The sequence below is a fragment of the Empidonax traillii genome, unplaced genomic scaffold (genome assembly GCF_003031625.1).
Source record: "Empidonax traillii isolate 1590-97213 ecotype Southwest subspecies unplaced genomic scaffold, ASM303162v1 scaffold21:size2437335, whole genome shotgun sequence".
Lineage (NCBI taxonomy): Eukaryota > Metazoa > Chordata > Aves > Passeriformes > Tyrannidae > Empidonax > Empidonax traillii.
Genome location: NW_020955214.1, coordinates 883,115 through 904,285, shown reverse-complemented (window position 1 = coordinate 904,285; position 21,171 = coordinate 883,115). Strand labels below are relative to the sequence as shown.

Here is a 21,171-nt window from a genome sequence, read left to right as displayed (position 1 = left end):
AAGTGGAGCTATATTTGACATGATCTTCTATTTTCTATTACTTATGATTTGTTGCTGTATTTTCCTTCTTGCAAGGATCAGGATCTCACAACAGCAACTGATTAGTGCAAGATGTCAGTTTAAGATTCAGAAATGGCAGAAAAACATCAGGAGTCACAATGGAGTGACTTCTACAAGTAAAGGCACTCAACTGAGCATCTCTGAAAGCCTTTTACATAAACTACCTCAACTGTCAGCTTACGATGCTCCATAAAAGGTGATGGAAGTCCTCTATCCTAGCTAATATTTCTGAAATTTTTTCAGAGAAGGGTCATACAAAAGAAATTGCATTTATCCACTTTCAGGGTGAATGAGTTATCTATGGCAAGTACAGTGAGAGAAAAACCAAACTTCTGCCATCTTCCCAGCAGTTGCATTTGGAAAAAGAAAATTAATACTATTGCTGTTCCCAGGAATTCATGGAGTAGCCAAATTCAGTTGAATTCACAAAAAAAAAAAAAGATGGTCAGTAGGTCAAAGAAGGTGATTCTGCCCCTCTACTCTGCTTCTGTGAGTACTGCATCTAGTTGTGGGGCCTTCAGTATCGGAGGGACCTGCTGGAACATTTCCAGAGGGGGGCCAGAAAAATGTTCAGAGGGATGGATCTGCTCCCCCATGAGGACTGGCTGAGAGAGTCGGTTGGAGTTGTTTGGCTTGGAGAAGACTAGGCTCCAGGGAGACCTTACTGAGGCCTTTCAATACTTAAAGGATGCTAATAAGAAACGTGGTGGCAAAGGTTTTCAGTAGGGGCTGTTGCAACCAGACAAGGAGTAGTGTTTTTTAATTAAAGGAGGGCAGATTTAGACTAGAAGAAGGTAGACTTAGACTAGGCACAAGGAATAAATATCTTTCAATGATGATGGTGGAACATTGAACAGGTTGTCCACAGAGGTGCCCTCATCCCTGGGAACACTCCAGGTCAGGTTGGACTGAGCTATGAGCAACCTGCTCAGTTCCTGCACATTGCAGGAGGGTTGGACTAGATGACCCTTAAAGGTCCCTTTCCCCCAAGCTATTCTATGACTCTACAGTTCTATTATTGTCTGTATTTTTATTTTGAAGACAAATCCACTATCTTAGGTTCTGTTTCTAATGAGCACCAATCTTTTGCCTGTCTGGTTAGACTTTTCAGCCACCAAATCCTAGTCTCACCCTAATGAGAACAAAGCACGGAGAAACTGCAAAGCAAAATACCATCAGCATTCTGTACAGTGTTGAAAGGGCTGTAATACAAGCAGTTTGCTTATCCATTAATTTTTTCCTAGTAAGGAAAGGAACTCCACATGAGAAAACTGTAGGGAAACACTGCTGTTTCCTTCTGAGGTTATTCATCCACTGACAGCAACGTCCACAAAGCTATTAACGAAATGTGGCCACTATGTCAAAAACTATTGGCAACACAGAAATCAAGACGGATGCTTGATTTTTATGGTTGCCAGAAACAAATCACTAATTTACAAGATCTCCACAGCTGACATACTATTATTAGATCTAAACTTACACTGAGAAGAGGCATGAGAGATTTCTGTAACATCATATACATGCTTCTTTTTGACTCCATACAGATGTTTTTCATAAAGAAGAACTATAAGGAAGGCAATAAATGGAAAGATTCCAGCTAAGAGATGGTTTCTTAAGCTTTGGTCTAACTATGATGCAAGCACTTTGAAGTTCATTACTTTAATTAAAATCAGAGACTGAAAGAAAAAAAACAGGGGAGCCATTTCCCAGGTGGGAACTGTAGCTGCAACTGCAATGCAACAATAAAGAGCACCGCATAACTTGTGGCTTACTGAAATGCTGGCTTGTGTTTTGCCTAATGGTAGATCAATACCATACAAATGAAGCAATTACAGTTGTGCCATATAAAGCCTTATTTGGTCAGCAGCCAAAATGGGGATTAGCTGGAAAAGTTCCTAGGACCTTCTGTCTGAATATTATTGCAGAAGTTAATGAGGAATATCTGATATGCTTAGACAAACATAAACAGTGCCAGCAACCAGATGAGATGGTCGGTCCAATAGTCAGTGTTCTGATAATTAAAATGCCCTGAAGCCAGCTGAACATCAGCCCAAGATCAGGTGAAATGATCACAAGGGCAATCTAATCCCTCTGGCAACCAGCTATATAATGTTGCCACCATCGGTACAGCCATGCACACAGCAGCAAACTCTCCACCTTCCCGCAGCATGGAAGCACGTTCCCTTCTGTACAGCTCTGTGTCCCTACACTGCAGCTTGTGGTGGGGAAGTAAAGGCCACAGTCAGTTTGATACAATGGTTCTGCCAGAACTTAACTATGCCCTACTCATTCTCATCCAGTAGACCACCTGGTCTAGTAAAAGATGTCCCTGCCTGTGGCAGGGGGTTTGGAACTAGATAATCTTTAAGATCCCTTCCAACATAAACCATTTTGTGAAATGCAAATATAGGAGCTCTCAGACCAGTTGGACCAAGCACAGCCATGGCAATACAGTAATACTCACGTTTCAAATACAAGGCTACAAAGAAAACAAGGTAGAGAAAGTACTACTAGATCTCCACAGTGGGTATGGAGACACAAATAATGTAATTGCTGTTGTCCTGGACACATGCCCACATGCCATTTTTAATAAAAAAGGCCAGACGGAGTAGGGTCCACTGGTGATGGAGATTTCTGCCACTGCTTTCTAAAGGGAACACAAAACAACATGTCGTCATAGACCACAGACTGTTTAACGAGTCATGAGTCAAAGTTACAATTTCTGTATTGTTTTCTCTCCAAAACAGTTTCTTTGACCAAAGACACTGAGAAATCTACCATGGTGTTTGCCCAGAGGTACACACCGCCATGGATTTGAAATAATAATACAAACACCTAAAGTAGGAATGGACTTCAGATATTCACAGCTCAAAACCACTACACTATTAATCTTCACTATTCCTCTGAAGCTGACAGGCAATGGTCATTACCTTTGATTTGCAAAGGTGAACCTTGAAGTGAGAGTTCACCTGAGGTCACCTGAGAAGGTGAACTGATCTCCTCCAAGACTCCCAGGAAATCTGGGCAGGATCATAATTATGCTTACAAGTATGACATGACTTCAGCCAACCACACTGCATTGTTTCTCAGAAATCTTTGTGTCTTTTCAGGCAACTGTTAATAAACAATTTATCCTTCTGGTCTCTCAATGGCAAGCACTTCCTTAGAGATGAGCTAAGTTTAAACTTCTGTGCATATTTCCTCAGCTCAGTCTTTGACCGCAAGATATTCCTAATTTTTCCTGCTAAAAGTGGGAGACAGCCAACCTGAGTGCCTTAACTGCTATAACAAACAAATTCTTCCATATTTTGACCCTACTCTGGAGTTCCACAGAGGACCATGCTCAGAAGTTATATAAAGCTGCTCAGGAAGTTAAGCCCTGGCAAAGAAGAGGTATGAAGCATGATCACTTACTTCACTGAGTTCGGATACTTCACTCTCTTTTTGTTTTCCAGTATGAGAATTTTATTCAAATGAGAATTTTATTCAATCTGCTTGACTTTTAGTTCACAGAAATCATAACTAAAGTAGGAAAGCCAGGTCAGGAGCAGCTTTTGTACTAGCTGGGGAGAAGACCTTCTACCATGCAGAAAACATAAACATCACTCTTCATAAACTACTACAACTTTCCAAATTGTCCTGTAGCTCCAGCAGATTGAATGTGATGGCTGAAGATATCCTTCTCATATCTATAATTGTAAAAAAAGGATCATAACACAGTGTGGTCTGGAAAGCACCTCTGGTCCAATCTCCTGCTCACAAAGGGTCAGTCCTGAGGTCAGACCAAGCTGCTCAGGGCTTCAACCAGTCACGGTTTGTAAACTTCCAAGGAAGAAGCCAGCACAACCTGTCTGGGCAGATAGTGTCACTGTCACACTGTCCTCAGGCAGTCAGGGGAAACAGTTCCACCTTATATCCAGTCTGAACTTCTCCCATTTCATTTTATGCCTGTTGTCACTTACCTTCCTTCCCTACGCTGCTGTGAAGGGTATGGCTCCATCTGCTTGAAGACTTCCCCCATAGAAACTGTGGGCTGTTGTTACGACCCCCAAAGCCATCTCTGCTCCAGGCTGAACAGGCCCAGATCCCCCAGCTTCTTCTCACCAGAGCAGCTCCATATCCAGTTCCATCTTGATCATCTTCCATGAAATTGGTTCAATTTATTGATGTTTTTCTTAAATGAGGAGGCCAAAAAAACACAGGATGCAGTCCTCTAGATATAGTCAGGATGTTTGCAATTATTTTATCTGATACCACAATATCTTCTCTAGTGGCCTACAAATTGAATGAACTAAAAGCACTCTAATTGGAAACTGACTTGGATAATTGCCCACTATCTAAAAGAGATTCCAAAAATAGCATCTTGCTTCCTTAACGGGATTAGGAAAAATTCCAAAATCCTCAAGAAACTGTGATGACTTTCTGTTCACTTTCAACTACACTTTAATAGCCTGAATTCACATTATTTAAACTCTGCAAAATCACAATTAATTGCCACGTGTTCATGTGGTTTTAAAGGAAAAAATATCATTAGCGGGTATAGAATATAATAAAATAGTATCATATACCAGTTAAAACTCGAGGAGATGGATCTTAGTAAGTGCAGAGCATTGGAATGTGGGTTGGTAGTCCCAGCTTTGCACACAGGGCATTATCTTTTTATTTAAACCAATAAGGAAATGAGTATCATACTAAAACCTGGCTCTTTATGTTTTGCATTGCAAGCAGAAAAAGGCTTTTGTGGAAACTTAAAAATTCAAAATTTTGGTTGAAAATGTAAAAATCTAAAAAAATTGCCTATAATGTTTGCATTTAGGCACATGAAATGTAAATGATTTGGGTTATCTAGAGAAGGTTGAGATATTCTCTAGGAGAAAACCTAGGTCCCATGAATTTTTCTGTAGGTTCAAGAGCTTTAAGATCCAAAATAGATCTGAATCACACAAATGACACAGCATAAAATGCTACTGTGTTCAAAATCAGATGCCTGCATCCATACCAAGGAAGCCAAAGATCTAATTCTAAATGTAAAAGCCTCTCTAAAGACACAATTACAAATCTGGGCTGCACTTAATCGAACCATATAAGCAACAGATTGGAAAGAGACTGATGTGTAATTATATACAGAGAAAACCTATTCTGGAGGTAACAGATGGGCTACCAGATGTTGGGTCTGCTCTCACCTGGCAGGCCTCATTCAGCCCTGCTGCTAGTAATGGAAGATGCAAGGGATCTGGGTCTTCTTGTGCACACATACTACTTTTGCCCATGTGTGGGGGAAAAAATAATAAAAAAGCTCTATTTTCTTTGTGTGCTGGAGGCAGATTATTATTTTTACGTGTTCTTTTAGAGCAGAAACAAATAACTGGAGTATAACAATAAAACAGGTCTCTGTACCAGGTCAGGCTTGGATAACTTTCATACAGTTGACTTTTGGCTATAAAAAACTGCTGGAAAAATCATAGCCAAACTTTGACAGAAAACTGCCAATCCTGCCAACAACTGTTAAAAGAGAGTCTCACTTGAAAAAAGAGCACACACCGTTGTTCAGCATCATGTGAGTTGGTAAAAGATATAGTTTAAATAGGAGCTATTATTCATATTCAGCGTCTTACACCCATTTTCTGCCTGCCTTCCTTTGCTTCCTATTCCTACCAAGTCGCTGAGTGAGAATTAAATGTGAAAAGGGAAGTAAGACATTGAATTATAAAAATAAAGAGATCTCAGCTAAGGATATCTAGAGATATTTAAGAGCATTAGTTTTGACTCTACCTCCTACCACATACAAAGCGGACCAGTTAGGAGGAATAATTAGTGATCAATCACAAGTCACCATTTTATCAAACAATACTTTAAACTCATACTGTTAAGTGAGATGCACATATGGCCATTTTTATCTGGAACCTGAGCACCTCGAGAACATTTTGATGGTGGGAAACAGCTGTATTTTATAGTTGTTTTGCCAAGACACACAGAAGTTTAAATTTTATATTAAAACTTCCAAATCTTGTCTTATGCTGTCAACATCTTTTCATCTTTTGTTCTGGGATGTTCAGTCCATAATGCCTACTCTCTCACATAGTGTGCCAGTCTGAAACACTGTTCTTAGCTCAAAGAAACTGCAAGAAAGAAAACAAAAACTTTTCTCCCTACTTTTTGGTTTTGGATTTCTCACAAGAATCAAGGCTGCCTAAACACTAAATGGCCATTTTATCTCTTGGAGTCCATCTAGTACTTACTGTCAGTTGGAAGTGGGCAGTTTGCAGCTACCACACAGATTTATTGCAAACTGTTTTTCAGATGCTATTTGTTCCCCAAATGTCATTTCCACAGAGAGGTATTGTTATGAGTTGCTGAGATACCTTTCAGTGGCCTGCTCCCTTGCTTTAGTCTACCTACAATTTACCTGAACAATTATTATCTTAGTGGGATAGGCCTTTTACTTCTCAGGAACTGTACCATCAACTTCAAAGGGCAGTTTCCTGAGAATTGACTCCTAAACAGCCAGAGAGTTGTAATGAAAAGAAAACAGAGAAATAATAACAAGCTTCATTGTTAAGATATAAAGGGCTGCATCTTGCCCTCTGCTGAGATGCTTTACAAGGGATTGGGGAAACGGCAGAGAAAAGGGTAGGAGAAAATTATTTCTGAAGCGCCAAGAAGTGGTGTTTGTTTCTCAGAGGATCTATAGATTGGAAACAACCATTACCTTTTTGTATCCCACTGGCATATGTTGGGGATTAATGCTTATCAAACATCGGCAAATGTCCAGAAAATCAGTAAGATGTATGCACAGCGATGGTATCACTACTTTTGAGATATTCTGGCTTTTGCTGATAGTTTGAGGGAAATTCGTTGGTTATACTTAAACATATGCCCCTTTTTACTTGTCAGGGAATTGAACAGCCTGACAAATTTCATTTGGATAGTTTTAATATTGTGAAGCTCCTATCCTGTTTGCATTCAAATATTTCTGAAACAGAAAAAGAAGAACTGTAATTTTTTTATGCCTTGATTTCTTTCTGATTGTGGAAAACAAGCCTATTATTCAACTTGTCCTGGTGCTGACTACCACAGAGTGGCCCAAAATAAAGCTGAAAAAACAGAATGGTTTCATACTTTTCTTAAAATACTTTTATACTTAACCTTTTATACTGATTATACTACTAATTACAAAATACCCATTGCCATTGAAATATTTAGATTAAAAACTGTTATTCTATGCAATAGTTTACTGTTGTTTCCTCCTGCTTGGAGACACCTCATTTCAAAACTATTTTAAAATCTCAGGACCTTGCCTGGACCAAGGAGCAGGATGATATTAGCAGAAAGGCACTAGAATGTGACTGTGTGACCAAAATGGGAGCTGATCTTCTTGGAAGAGCTTTGCCTTCCATCAGTTGCTTCTAGTGTCATTTGTAGTGTAGGAAAACAGAAGAAGCAGTAGAACAAGTTCCTATGGCTTTTGCTTTCTCCGATCCACAGTGAGCTTTGTTCAATTATGAATCACCCCTGAAGTCTGAGGGTGAAAGCTTCCTGCTAGTGGCAAGACAGAAATAGGCTCTGTGAGGCAAGGCAGGTCAGAGATGGCTCTTTGAAGTACGTGAAAGACATAGTGATCTTTTTTCCCCCTCAGGCCAGAGAAAATTCAGCAAGTGCAGCATCATGGACACTAATGAGTTGTTTTTTTCCAAAGATACAAATATCAGAAATTATCTGAACAGCAGTGCTCTTCACTGCAACTTGGTGACTTAAATCCTACAATTTCCTTCCTCTATATGTAAAATTTTCAAGAAAGGGCAAAACCATTTCAAGTAGAAGATTTTACCTAAATACATTTGCTTCCACATCCTGCAATGGATCTCATTAGCCATCATCAAATTTTCTTCTTTTTCCACTAGACTTTTTTTTTTCATGTGAAATACCCTTATCATGATTGAAAATTATGAAATTAATCCAATAGCTGTCATGGGGAAAAGAGTACGTTCCGATTCTAATCTCTGTTCTCGAAGCTTTATTTTTACTTTTAAAATAGATACTCTGTTTTTAGACAGAAATAATCAACGTAACAGAAACTAAGTATGCCTCCCAGGCTCAGCTGAAAGAACAACTTGCTAACATTCATTATCAGGCTCTCTCTTCACTGATCTTCTTTTGACTCCTGACCTTTATACTCCTTGCTAAGCAGTGACCCCCTCTCTGCCTTTTTACCTAGTAAATGTTATTTTTAGTTGATAGAAAACCCAACAAGCTCTGAAGGATCTGACCTGTTTGAGAAAAATCTCAGCTATAAGCTTTGACACTGAATGGTAATGAGGTGGTAATTCAAGCCTTGTTATGCCTACAGTGAAGGGAAAAATATTATGCAAAGTCATACAGTATGATCTACACCATCAGTCAAAAAGGATAATGTTTACATATGTATAAAATGTTACAGATCCCATTCTAGTTCATTCTAGTTTTCAAATAATTTTGTATCACAGAAAGAAATGACCTTGTAAAATCTTGGTAAGCTGACTCAAATCCTGTTCTTTTAAATATCAACAGAACACCTCATAAGTATGCAGGGACTTTTTTTTTCCTCCGGTGGCCCTTGGTTCGAAAGAGTAAAAGTCAAACTCAGTAATTTCACATCACTCATTTAAGTTGTCAAACCTCTATTATTCACCAGTTATCTCTATATCTTCTCTACATCATACATAAATAACACCAGCTTGTAGCTTCTAGGTGCTTTGCTGAAATGATTGCCTCTGCGGATAAAACACTGACTAAGGGTAAGACCAGCTATTCTGGCAGGAGAAGAGAAACATGAAGAAATCAAACCTGCTTCCTCTGCATCTCTCCTCACTGTGAAGGTTGCTTGTCTTCAGAATGATCTGGGGAGGTGTCTGGACACCAGTGTTGCCAACCAGAGGACAGCTAACCAGCAGAGGAAATACCCATTTTTCTCTGAATTGCCAGAACAATGCTCAAAATCACGAGCCATACACCTTATCGTGATGACCTAAGGATATGTTACCTTTGCCTATTTCTGTACCTTTCTAGAAACAGGAACATACAATTGAGTGAAGAACGCAGGCCAGATACATAGAAACACAACAAACTAGGATAGATGCATCAACAATACCGGTTAAAAAAATAAAAAAATCTATGAAGACCTTTGAAAACTGAAGAATACAGGGTACACTGAAGGGTGGTCAGGAAAATTCTTCCTTTATGATACAACATAGCTTGTAAAAGGAAGCTATTTTTGTGAAGATTCATGGATTTCTGCAGTACAAAACCACTGAAAAACAACAGTGGAAGGAGTACTCTGTAGTAAATAAATGTTGACTCCAAAAAAATTGGATGGTCAGCTCAAACATTTTTTCCTAGTTTTACTTAGAGGCAATCTGTGAATATCATACCTATTCTTTTGTACACACAAATCCAGTTTTACAGAAAGCATAAGAGACCAGAGCATGCAAGAAGTTTTGGGGGAAAGATTTTTATCTATCCTTATAGATGACTACTGTGTAATGACTTTGATTGTTTTCCAACAGAGTTTGGTGTAAATTACCAGCTCACTGATCTAATAATCCACGGTAAAATGAGAACCAGGGTGTTATTTCAGAATAATATATTAAATTCACAATAAACAGCTTTGTCAGTGAATGGTGATCTGGGAATTCCTTCCACAATAAGCTCCTTATATTCTGGTCTCCAAAAACATCAAGGAAAACATCTGATAAAAAGTCTAACTGTCCCACTGGAAGAAACTACACTATCAGATTTATTGCTATTGTCCCAAGCTTGTTTCAGATCAGTGAAGAAAAGAATAGGGAACATAACTTCCAAACAAACAAACAAAAGAAGGAATATCCCATCCTAGGTAAGAGCATGCATTGCTGAAATAAGTTTTCTTTCCACTCTACATTTCTATGGATCCATACTGGATATATCTGTGAAAAGCAAAAGTAACACTGCCAGTTGTAGTACCACATTGAAATGAAGCAATGAAAGAATGGAAATTCCAGAGATTTACCTCAGGAAAAAAAGGACTAGATGAAGTCACTGAGACCAAGATGCTAGGTTATAGAGGTTATATGATCAGAAAGCTGTAGCCCACACTGCTCACTTTACGTTAAACACAGTATAGAGTGGATAAAGAACCAGCACCTCAGGCAATGTAGAGTCAGTTCATGTCACCAGTTGTCACACTCCAAAAACCCGGTGGATATGACCAGGTGGACCTTTTTGCTTGCCCCTCCAGAACATAAAAAATTTCTCCTAAAGTCAAACTGGAGTTACTCCTTTACTACATAAAAGCAATAGAGAATTGAATGGAATATAGAACCCCAGATTCATATATATAAAAACATTAACTGTAGTTCCAATAGCAGGAGTTTAACAGTGCTCTGGATTTCATGAGGTTGGTGAACAAACACCACCAATTTCTGAAACACATTGATGCATCTACTCACAATAGTTTTTTTTAATTATTTGTCTAGATCTAATACTGCCATTCTTATCTGTCTGGGCTCAAAGTGTCTCAACAGACACATTCTGTGGAGGTTTCACTCATCCATGCTGCATACTGTTGGCTGTGAAACAGGGCAGCCAAATATCAAAACAGTAACAGAAAAAAAGACAGCTCCTCACTTTTTAGCCCAACCTGTCATTCATCTTTACATCAAACAGCTTCAAGGTACAAAAAGTTGAAGAACTTTTTAGTGTACCTTTAAGGCAACATTGCCCTTAATTCCTTTTCCATTACCTCTTAGAGTGGAAAACTTTTTCGTGTTCTTCACTATTCAAACTTGTTTATGATGCCTACATATTTAAAACAGAAAAGCAGAGGCATGCAAGGCACAGGATTTGTGTAGTACAAGATCTCCAGGTGTCACTCTCTAGAAACACAGATTACTGCAAGTGGCAAGGCAGATGACCCAGGGGTGATCCAAAATGGCCAGAAGTCTGGCCATGAGAACATCTTCTAATAACAACATTTACAAAGGCAGGTCTTGCTAAGCAGACAAGCAGCACTCTCTTAACTACCTTTGAAAACACCACCCTTGAAGAAAAAAACTCATTAATTCACACTGAATACTACACAGTAGCTTTGGAATGATACCTACCGTTGTAAGAGGAGGAAACAGTTAGAACAGTTGAAAGAAACTCAGTCTTTTTTGTGATGAGAGCCTTTGTCCTCAATCACAAATTCTTTCTCAAACACATCAGTCTTTTACATTATATAGAAATGAATATCACTGAAAGGAAGGAAGGAAGGAGACACACATGATGTGTGATGTGGTACTGCCTGGTGGGCATAAAGGAAACACACATCAGGCATTTCCCATTCTCCTCCATCCAGTGATATGCACGAATCCTAATACTGCACCAGCACTGAGAATAAATCATTTCAATTAGCCAATAGGTACTGGTTGAACACTGCAGGTGTGTAGCATGGAACCCAGTAAGGAAGAGTTTCAAATTAAAATCCACGACCCTGCTCATGTGTTATGGTCATGAGCGACAGAGAGACCAGTCCTTGGATCGCTCTGACAGGTGGATTTCATCTGCATGAGCAAAGTGATGGGTATGTGTTCTGTAATGAACATGAGCCCAGTGATGTAATGGCAGGAACCATCCCTAATCCTATGCTACAGAAAGAATCACCCCACTTTCTGTCCATTAGATCCGTGAAAATACATGGTCTGGTTCTCCACTCACATGAGTTTTATTCAGCTGTTACTACATTTTCAGGGAAAAAGCTCCTGATTTATAATCACTTAAAGTAGGAGGAGGACTAAGACTAAAATACTTCTAATGAAATAGGTGTTCAAACAGTTTAGTGAATAATTCAATATGAATAATTCATTTGGAAAAACTGTTATTTTTCTCTAGTCCTGAACAGACCAAGAATAGATTGTGAATGTTTAGCATTTATATGCTACTTGCAATAATTTGTGAACTACATCAAGCAATTTGTGGTCTACATGTTACTCAAACAGGAAATTATGATTATTAAATAAAACATAGAATTTACAACTCCCATAGCAAATTATGCCTTTTGACTAATTTATATAATGAGCTTAGCTAGCCTGCCCTTCATGGATTTCAAACTGCATGTTCAATATTTGCAATTATCTGTGCAGACAGCAGTTACATAAGTCATCTGATCAGTGACAGAAACACTACCATGTGGAACACAGTCAAAATACCAAAAGGAGCATATTCTTAAATTTAAACATTTCAGAAAATACTGAAACATGCAGTTAAAATTTACAGCTCTTTTCTGTTCAAAAGCACAGGGGGAGGAAGCTTTTCCCCTCCTCAGCAAGTGCTAGTCTCTATACACATACATGGAAGAGGTGGTATGAGTGTGAGGTATTGCTTGTTCACTATTTTTATCCAGAACATTAAGTGTGTTGCTTAATGTTTTTAGTTGGTAAGCAGCACTGCTGGTTTGTCACTGGGGCTGGAGAGGGAATGGGGTGCAGCAGGAGAACAAGCAGCTTAGCACATGTAAAAGAAAGGCTCAGGAAAGGCATGGATATGGACATGGACAGCCAGTCGAGACAGCTTGAAAGAAGATTTGGTCCAATTTTCAGTTGGGTAGGATTTCAATTTTGGGTAGGATTTCCCACATTCTCCTTTTTGAACCACATTTGAAGCTAGGATTTGAAAAACTACATGCTTTTGATCACATCACCCTCATGATAACTGCTGACCCCCAGTTAGACCAAACTGTGGCCTCACTGAAACATCTGGGAGCTTGGTCTTTAGATGGGATGGAACCAGAATTTCACACCGGATACTTAAAATCATGGTTGTGCTCTTCCTCTCTGTTCTAATTAATTAGTCCTGCTAGGTCCTCTTCTAACTGCTTTATGCCTCATCCCCATTACTTCTATATAGTTTTATCTAGCCAACTAAACAAACCTGAAATAAGCCTAAATTTGACATAAATCAACTTCCACTGGTTACCAGTGCTCATTTTAACAGGCTGTCTCTTGTCATTGGTATTGAACACTGTAGAAAAAGGAACAGGGCCTAAAGAACAGCATAAGACATGCTTAAAGCAAACAGTCCACTGCTAAGACATATATGAAAGCAGCCACAGTGACTCTTAAAAAGTCTGCTCTAGCTTTGGCACAGTAAAGCATGACTGTCAGCAATGGGCATTTCCTTACTGGAGGGAAGTAGTTCTACTAAACTGCAGTGCTGCCTACCACTTCTATGTTGCCTGAAACACTGAGAAGGAGATAGTAAACTATCAGAAATATAAAAAAAAACCCAAAACCAAGTGCTTTGAAAATATACCCAGATAACAGGTCAGCCTCTCCTATTATCACTGCCTTCTGCCTTTAACAACTCCGTAAGTTCTGGACATCCTTTTCTAAATATTTTTATTGTTGTCATCTTCCCTCTCTCACCTTCTTATGTTCTCTTACTACTTCATTCAGCAGTGAAGATGGCAGTTTTTAAATCTAAGGTGTACTGAGTGTTAAGGACCAAAAATTCATATTCAATCACTGAAATAACTGGCCTGATTTTCCCCTGCACATACAAATCTTCCTTTGTTGTGGATGTAAATGATTCTGATGATACTCCTATTACCAACCCTGTAATACAGTTAAAGCTATTGAGGTTTGTGTATTGTGTGCAAGTCAAACTGATGAGTTATGAGTGAGTCTAGTTATCTGCATAGTGGTGGTGATGTCTCCTCTGCAGTCACAGATGCAGACAGATAGCTTCTTAGCTAGGGCTTCATCTGCATTTGCAACTCCTCCCTTAAACCTAATTCCTCCCTTTTGTGAATCTATTTCACACCGTAATCCCTTATCATGAGCACAAATGTGAGAAGTGGGCTGTTGACTGCTTCCACAGGCCATTCCCTTTCCCCCACCCACATGCACCTGTCAGAGTCCACACTCCCTTGATCTGCTAGTTATTCTTTTGCTTTGAAGAAAATTGGCAAATCTACCAGAGGAAAAAGGCAAGTTTCGTTTGCCTTAAAGACATCAGAATGGTAAACTGCCAATTTTAACACAGAGCTAGTACCTTGACTTGTGTCCCCCAACAATCTGAATGAAAAACAAACTATATTCTACCTCTAAATCAAAACCTCTCCTACTTGACTGAATGCATCTGATACCATGATAAAGAAAATACTGGTGAGTTTGAAGGCAGTACTGAAATGCATAATGCTAGAAACACAAACTTTGTTTTTTTTCTAAATAAGAAGGTGCTTTAACAAAAAGAACTTTAAAGAAGTTACTTTAATGAAGGACTAATTGCCTCCAAATGAGGACATTTGAAAACAAAATGTTACAAGCAGCTTCTTACTCAGAAATTAGCAGCCAGGATCAATAAACAAAACATAAAATGTAGCCATATTATTGATGCAGATACTGATGCAGATAATGTGGGCATAATACTGTTATAAAGCGTTGAATTTGGTGAAAAAAGCTGATGAAATAGGATAACTGATGTTAATTCTATCGAGGCTGACTTCAGGTAGCTAGTGTTCAACCAGTTTGGTTTTTATATGGCCTTGAAAGGTATGCCAACTAGAGCTGCTAAATCCATATTGCAATTAAAAATGGTTACCTTTGTTGATCAAAAAAAAAGTGAAATGGAAGAAAAGAAAAATAACATACCATGTTCACACATAAAACAAAAAGAGCTATATCAGGGACATCAGGGAAGGTGGAATACTATAACAACACATTTTATATTGTTATACTATTCCACCCACCTTAATGGAGAACCCTTCGGTGTGGCTACGCCGTAGCCTTTCGAATCCAGATTTCCTCCCACTTTCATGGTGTCACATGGCTTTCGTTGCTCAATGTATTCATTCATGGTGGACTCCAGCAGGAAGGCAAACTTGCCCTTGGATTTGCGGACACGAGCTACTCCCTCTGCAGTAGTCCTAGTGAACACTGATGGCTCAGCTGATTTCATGTAGGTCCACATCTTTTCATACACTGCTATTTTTGATCTCTGGAGAAAATCAAAAAGAAGTTAGAACAGAAGAACGTTGCAACGTTTCAAAATGGCACTGTTCAAATAAAATCAATCATATTTAATTTTTCAGACAACTGAGATTGGGGAAATCTTGGCCAAGGATTTTATTTAAATTCCATGATTATTTTAAAAGAAACAAGAAATAACAGTATCAATAATCTAATGTCAGATGTTATTTTTAAGTTCAGCTAGCCTCTAGCAGTCAAAAAAACCCTGCAAAGCTGAATTTACTGTTAGATAAAGACACACACAGTCAGAGTATTGTAATGTGTGTTTTAGGGAACTACATATGAAATAGATATCCACAATAAGCCTGTATGGTAAAGAGAAACAGTAAAATAATCTCCCCATAAATACTGAGCTGAATCTTCAAGCATTCTCTCACCATTAAACCCACAATAGTTTAAGTAACATTTCTGCTTTCATAATTCAGAGTTCAGAATTAATTTGATTTCCATTCAGAAAGGTTTCACTATATTTGAAGACACGGTTCACAATAATAGGTGGAAACAGCAAATTGGACCAAATATGCTATTAAAGGAAGTGGAATGCCCTAAGCATTTTTCTTAAATAATTTGGTATGATTTTAGAAATGCAGTATCGGTGGATTTACTTTAAATACTCTGATACAGCCAGTAACTGAGTAAGAAATGCACTTGCTCAAAGAATGAGCAAGAATTTGTGGCTTAGAGTGCATAAGTTGGATATTTTCCTGTCTGGGAATGTATGGTGTAACTGAGGGTGAATACTTAGGCAAAAAAAAAAAATCTTCATAAAAAATAAACACAAATACAAATTTGCATGGAAAGAAAGGAAGGAAATGCTGTCAGAAAAAACTGAGAAGTTTCCCATGCTCATTAGATTCACCCAATAACTCCTTTGCTTCCTCCAGCAATAGGAATATATACATGCAAACCAGCAGCGTGTCAGCGAAACACTACACAGTGGTTTTATAATAACAGATGGCACTTGTCTTCTCTTATGCATGCTGCAAAAAGGACTTTTTAACCTAATGCTCAAGTCAGCTTTTATTTGAGTCAACAGGAGTTTCTAACTAAGCAAGATTTGGTCCATGAGCTTGTTCCCACACTGTGTGAACACTCCAGGAAAATATCCATTATTATCAAGCCCAAAACCAAAAGGCCTTAGAATATTTAAACAAAAAACAAATCCTGTAATTTATATATTTTATTAATTGACAATGGCTTTAAAAAGCCTTGGTATAGGTGAGAATAATTTCTCTGAAGCACATCTTTTTACCCGTTACTGAATGATTGCATTATTGCTTAGAAAATAATTTGTTAGGAACATAAGTTGGTCTTGAAAAGAAGTGGCATTTGACTAGAAATGTTCAATAAGAATACCATATAGCAGAACATCATAAATTATCCTTGCTTTTTTTAGTTTGTCTGCACACATAATTTTATCTTTTCTGTCAAATATAATAAAATTTAAATCAACAACAGCTGTGCATGTCCACAGTCATATCCTGCTTTGTCACCATTTCTTTCCACTTTAGTCACAGCTACTTTTCATTTACATAATAGTGGCTGGGAGCAAAGCATAAACTAAGCCACCAATGCATTCTTTTTTTTACACTGATGTAATGTCATTGATTTAAATTTACAGAAAGAAAAGAATGGAAGAGAGCAGTAATGAATCAGCCATAATTTCAAGAATATTTTGTTGCCTTTGTCTGCCTTCACTTCCAAACATTTCTTGCATCTTAACATCCCTTACAGTTCTTTATAAAGCCATTTTCATTTAAAACTAAAGCCATGCAGCACATACAACAGGGCATGATTAGTAAAAGGAAATGACACTCTAAATAATTTGAAAAAGTCTGCATTGAAATTTTTTTTTAAGCATCTAATTTCCTTTGCCGAACAAAAGATAAAAAATATTGAAAGTCTAACAAAGTGTCTCCTCTGTAAGAACATTTTCATTTTTCATTTGTTAACGTTCAATTTCTACATGTCAACTTAAAGTGAAAACTGAAGAATGAAGCAACAAATATTTCTTATTATCATATGAGGAAATATTGCAGCTTTCCCCTGCAGTCATTCAAGCTGGGATAATTTTCATTTTGGGCTTTGCTGAGTAAGACTGCTAAAACTAACTAGTTTCCCTCTTCAGCAAGCTGCTCAGAAAATACAACTCTCTTTGCATTTAAACCAGAAAATAGCTAACTCTAAACCAGAGTAAATAGATAACAGCGACAAAGTCTTCTTTTTCTTTATGTTGGCTTTAAAATGATTTTCCTTTTTCTGTTTTCAGTCTAGAATCAAAGCAGACTGAATAGGTGTTCCTGACATTTTGATCAGAAATCATCAAGTGGTGAGAAAATGTCCTGAAGGCTCATCTTCAGCCAGATAATCACCACTGACACATGACTCTAACACCAAAAGATGAAGATGATTGCTTCCAAACCACAAAATTTTAGACTTGGCACACAAGTCTTCTTGTGCTATTGTTTCAGGCTAGGTCTTAATTTATGTATTACACAAACAGTGTTTATGCAAATATTGCCTGTTGATACTTTATCTTTGTCCCTGTTTTGTGAGAAGTATTTTTAGAAATAGCACATACAATATTATTAAAAATTGTTATACTGTGACAGGGATTAGAAATCATTTGATAAGAGGGCCTCAATTGCACCATTTTTTAAAAAGTGATCAACACAGTTCAAATCTCGATAAAGCTTCAAATTTTGCATATGCAACAATATTTAGTATTTGCAGTTACTTTTAATGTTTCCCTCTGTATTTCAAAAGAAATGAAAAAAATAAAAGAGGAGCACTGATTTTTTTTTCTTTTTTTCCCTTAACCCTTTAAGATAGAAGTGAAAGCACTGTCATTACAGACATTTTTACTTCATTATCATGTCTTCTCTTTAAGAAGAGATCTTGCATATTGATTCAAAGCAAAAAAGTTTCTGTGTTTGTAGGATGATTTAAAAGAATCATGCAATTTTTGTGACCAATAGTGTTTCTGCATCAAAATACCTGACCTCACTACTTCAAAACAATGGTTTGTGCAAGAGTTCTGAAACTCTTCAGAAAACAACTCCATTCCTTTGTTCCTCACTATTTCTTTGGGAATTAATTTTTGCATCATCACCTAAAAACAATTACAAGCACTGGATACTCTTGAAAATTCAACAAGTTAATAAATCCAGTTACATAAATCTGCCTAGTCATCAGCATCATGTGTTTAAGTATTACCACAGCTTCACTCTAGCTGAAAGTACTATTTCTACCCATATACTGTGGCTACCACCTCAGTTTATGATGGGTTGAAACTGGAATGTCCAGAATTAAATAAATTTCTACAAAATTAACTGAAGAATAATCTCTGGGTTAAAGATAGGTAAATATAAATAATGTGTATGAGGGACTATACTCTTCTAAGGAAAATAGAAAATCTGGCCATCTCAGTACCAACATATCTCAATTCTCAGAAAAAAACCCCTTCTATACCTAACATAATGCCACCACTTTTGTAGACATCTGGTATGAAATTAGGGCTTCTAGGGACCACGAGCTGAGTTTCTACTGCTTGGGATACAAAATAAAGCTCCCAGAGAACACCTGTACAGTCATATTGTGTATACAAACACCCTGGATACAAAAGAAGACAGGCGTAGTTAGAAACTTATCAGTGAACTGTACCCATTAAAAACGAGGTACCAAGCACCCCAGCCATTTGCATGGGATACTTTTAAAGTCCACACAGAGGCAGATACTCCATGTGTGATTTATTTCACCATAGCCCACATGTCCCATAGAGAATGCACAGGGCTGCTTTTCTTTCTCCAGTGTCTATAGAAGAAAGCTAGAAAACTAGGTTAAACTGAACTCCTTGATCAGTTCCATGATGTGAAGGTCAAAGCACTATGTGTTTGTTAAGTATATACTTAAGTATATATAAATCATCTTTTTACAGCTAATAGAACAGATTGGCAAGTTCTTCTATGGGTATATACCTGTCATAATAAACAGGTTATTTCACTACAAAGCTTTTGGGGGTGACTCAGAAGCTGCCCTTGAATTGATCTTGTCTGTAGTTCCAAACCCTATGCAAAATTTTTATTAATGGTTCACTGAGTTCAGTTTGGCCAGTTTAAAAACACTTAAGGTGCGTGGGAGTACCTAACACAGAACAGTCTTCTTTCAATTAGGCAATAAGAAGAAATTATCACTCCATCTTCCTGACTTGTAATAATGCCTTAAACTCCACACTTCAGATAAATAAAGACCTTAAACTGTGTAGTTTTCAAGGAAGGATTACTGGCTCACAGCATTTATTCAGGGCTGTGTTCAAAACACTAAACTGACTTCAATCAGATGAGCTTAACTTTCATCTGCTAGACACATGAAATTAAGCAGGAGGGACTGCTTATCATGTACTCCTTATGATGTCCAGGCTCCCTGTTTTCCAGCTGGCGAATGATGAGTATGACATACACTAACGCAGGAAAGCAAATGAAAATGAAGCAATCAATAGAGACAGCACAAACAAATGAATGGCTACTTAGGCTATTTCCTAATGCTCCAACCACATCCCCTCGAGTTAAATTTTCTCTTCATTATCCATCTGAAAGTCAGCATATTAAAAAATGCATTTCCTGCCCACCCCCCGTAGACCCTAAAGCAAAACTCACACAGCCAAATCCATAAGCAGAAGCAAAACCTGCAAGACTCCATATTACCATCACAGGCTTTCAATGCTGCACATCAGTACTGTAGCTTCAGATGAATCAATAGTGCAATGCTGCTTTAATTATCACTGGCTTCAGTATCCCCCCAGGCACCTCTTTTGCCCATGTGACAGGATCAATAAGCTTTCCACAAATTAAAAAAACAGATAACTCCAACAAATGGATTTGTGGGGATAAAAATACAGCTAAAGTATTGCAGGAATTACAGACTATATTACATATAATTGCAAAGCAACATTATTTCACACTTCCAAGCATCTTATAAGAGCAATTGGTAGGGAGAGGTGCTCTAATAGATATGCCAACTTACTCTGAAGAACTCTTTAGTTGACCCTGAGTCCAGTGTCCCATAAGCAATCTCAGTTTGTTTGGCAAGGTCTTCTGCACTTTCTATAGGTGAGACCATTCGCTCAACAGTCAAGAAAGCAGCGAGGTTAGCAGTGTAGGATGAAATAATGATGAGCGTGAAGAACCACCAGACACCTCCAACAATGCGACCTGAGAGGGATCTAAACATGAATAAGATAATGCACTTTTTCCTGTCTCTTATGCCACGAAGAGAGAGAGAGAAAGAGAGAGAGAGAGAGAGCGAAGGCACCATTATTGCTGACCACGTGTCATTAAATAACAGTCAGTGGGAGGAAGATCATCTGCATTTTAGATACTTATAAATGCTTTTACTCTCAAATCTTAATGTCCACAGTACAAAGTCCACTGTACTATTGTGCATCACACATATACAGAAGCTTGAATTCTCTTGAACAGTAATCTCAGTGGGTTTATTATTTCAGGACATGCCTAAAATAGGAAAAAAAATTGTCAAAAATACTGGATAGGTAATCTTTTTGGAAACAAAAGTAAAGCGTGGTATCTGAAAATAAGCAGCATTCTCGTTTCCTCTTAAAAGAAACCTGCAAAACTCTTTTCATGTGGATTATGTTTGCTGTAGGATTAAAATGTTTGTGTCACTGAAACTTTTCAAACATTCTACAAGCTACTGCAAACATTTGAACATTCACATTTTTCTTATTTAAGAAGCAAGAATTTTGTGGTAACAGAGACATTTCTGTTAAGTAAAAACTTACATTTTCCTTTCCAATACCTGTAATTTGATGAGAAGGCTGTTGAGGAGTAATGTCCATCCACTCTTAATCAGTACCAGTTTTATTGCTACCTTCAATAATAGATGGGTTAGGCCAATGCTGAACACTCAAAATTTCACTGCAAATGGCTAAAATGAAGCATTTAAGTTTGACAGATTGGGTCATAACATTTAATTAAGAAGCTTTAGTTACTGCCCACTAAAGTTCCAGAATATTTTAAAAGGCTGAGAAATTCAGGACTGGAATCACGTATCAGATCTGAGGCACATGCTC

General features: G+C 37.8%; 1 protein-coding gene across 9 annotated transcripts in view; it reads right to left on the bottom strand.

Annotated features, from left to right (window-relative positions):
• The window catches only part of GRIA4 (glutamate ionotropic receptor AMPA type subunit 4), a 219,350-nt gene that overhangs the window by 27,687 nt on the left and 170,492 nt on the right, over window positions 1-21,171 (bottom strand). For all 9 annotated transcript variants that reach the window (XR_003573074.1, XM_027900190.1, XM_027900122.1 and 6 more), the window contains exons 12-13: window positions 20,106-20,304; window positions 14,804-15,051 (exon numbers count right to left, since the gene is read on the bottom strand). Coding sequence is in view for 8 of the 9 variants with exons in the window: in XM_027900190.1 (XP_027755991.1) it covers window positions 14,804-15,051; window positions 20,106-20,304 (447 nt within the window). In the remaining variant the exon portion in view is untranslated. The remainder of the gene's footprint in view (window positions 1-14,803; window positions 15,052-20,105; window positions 20,305-21,171) is intronic.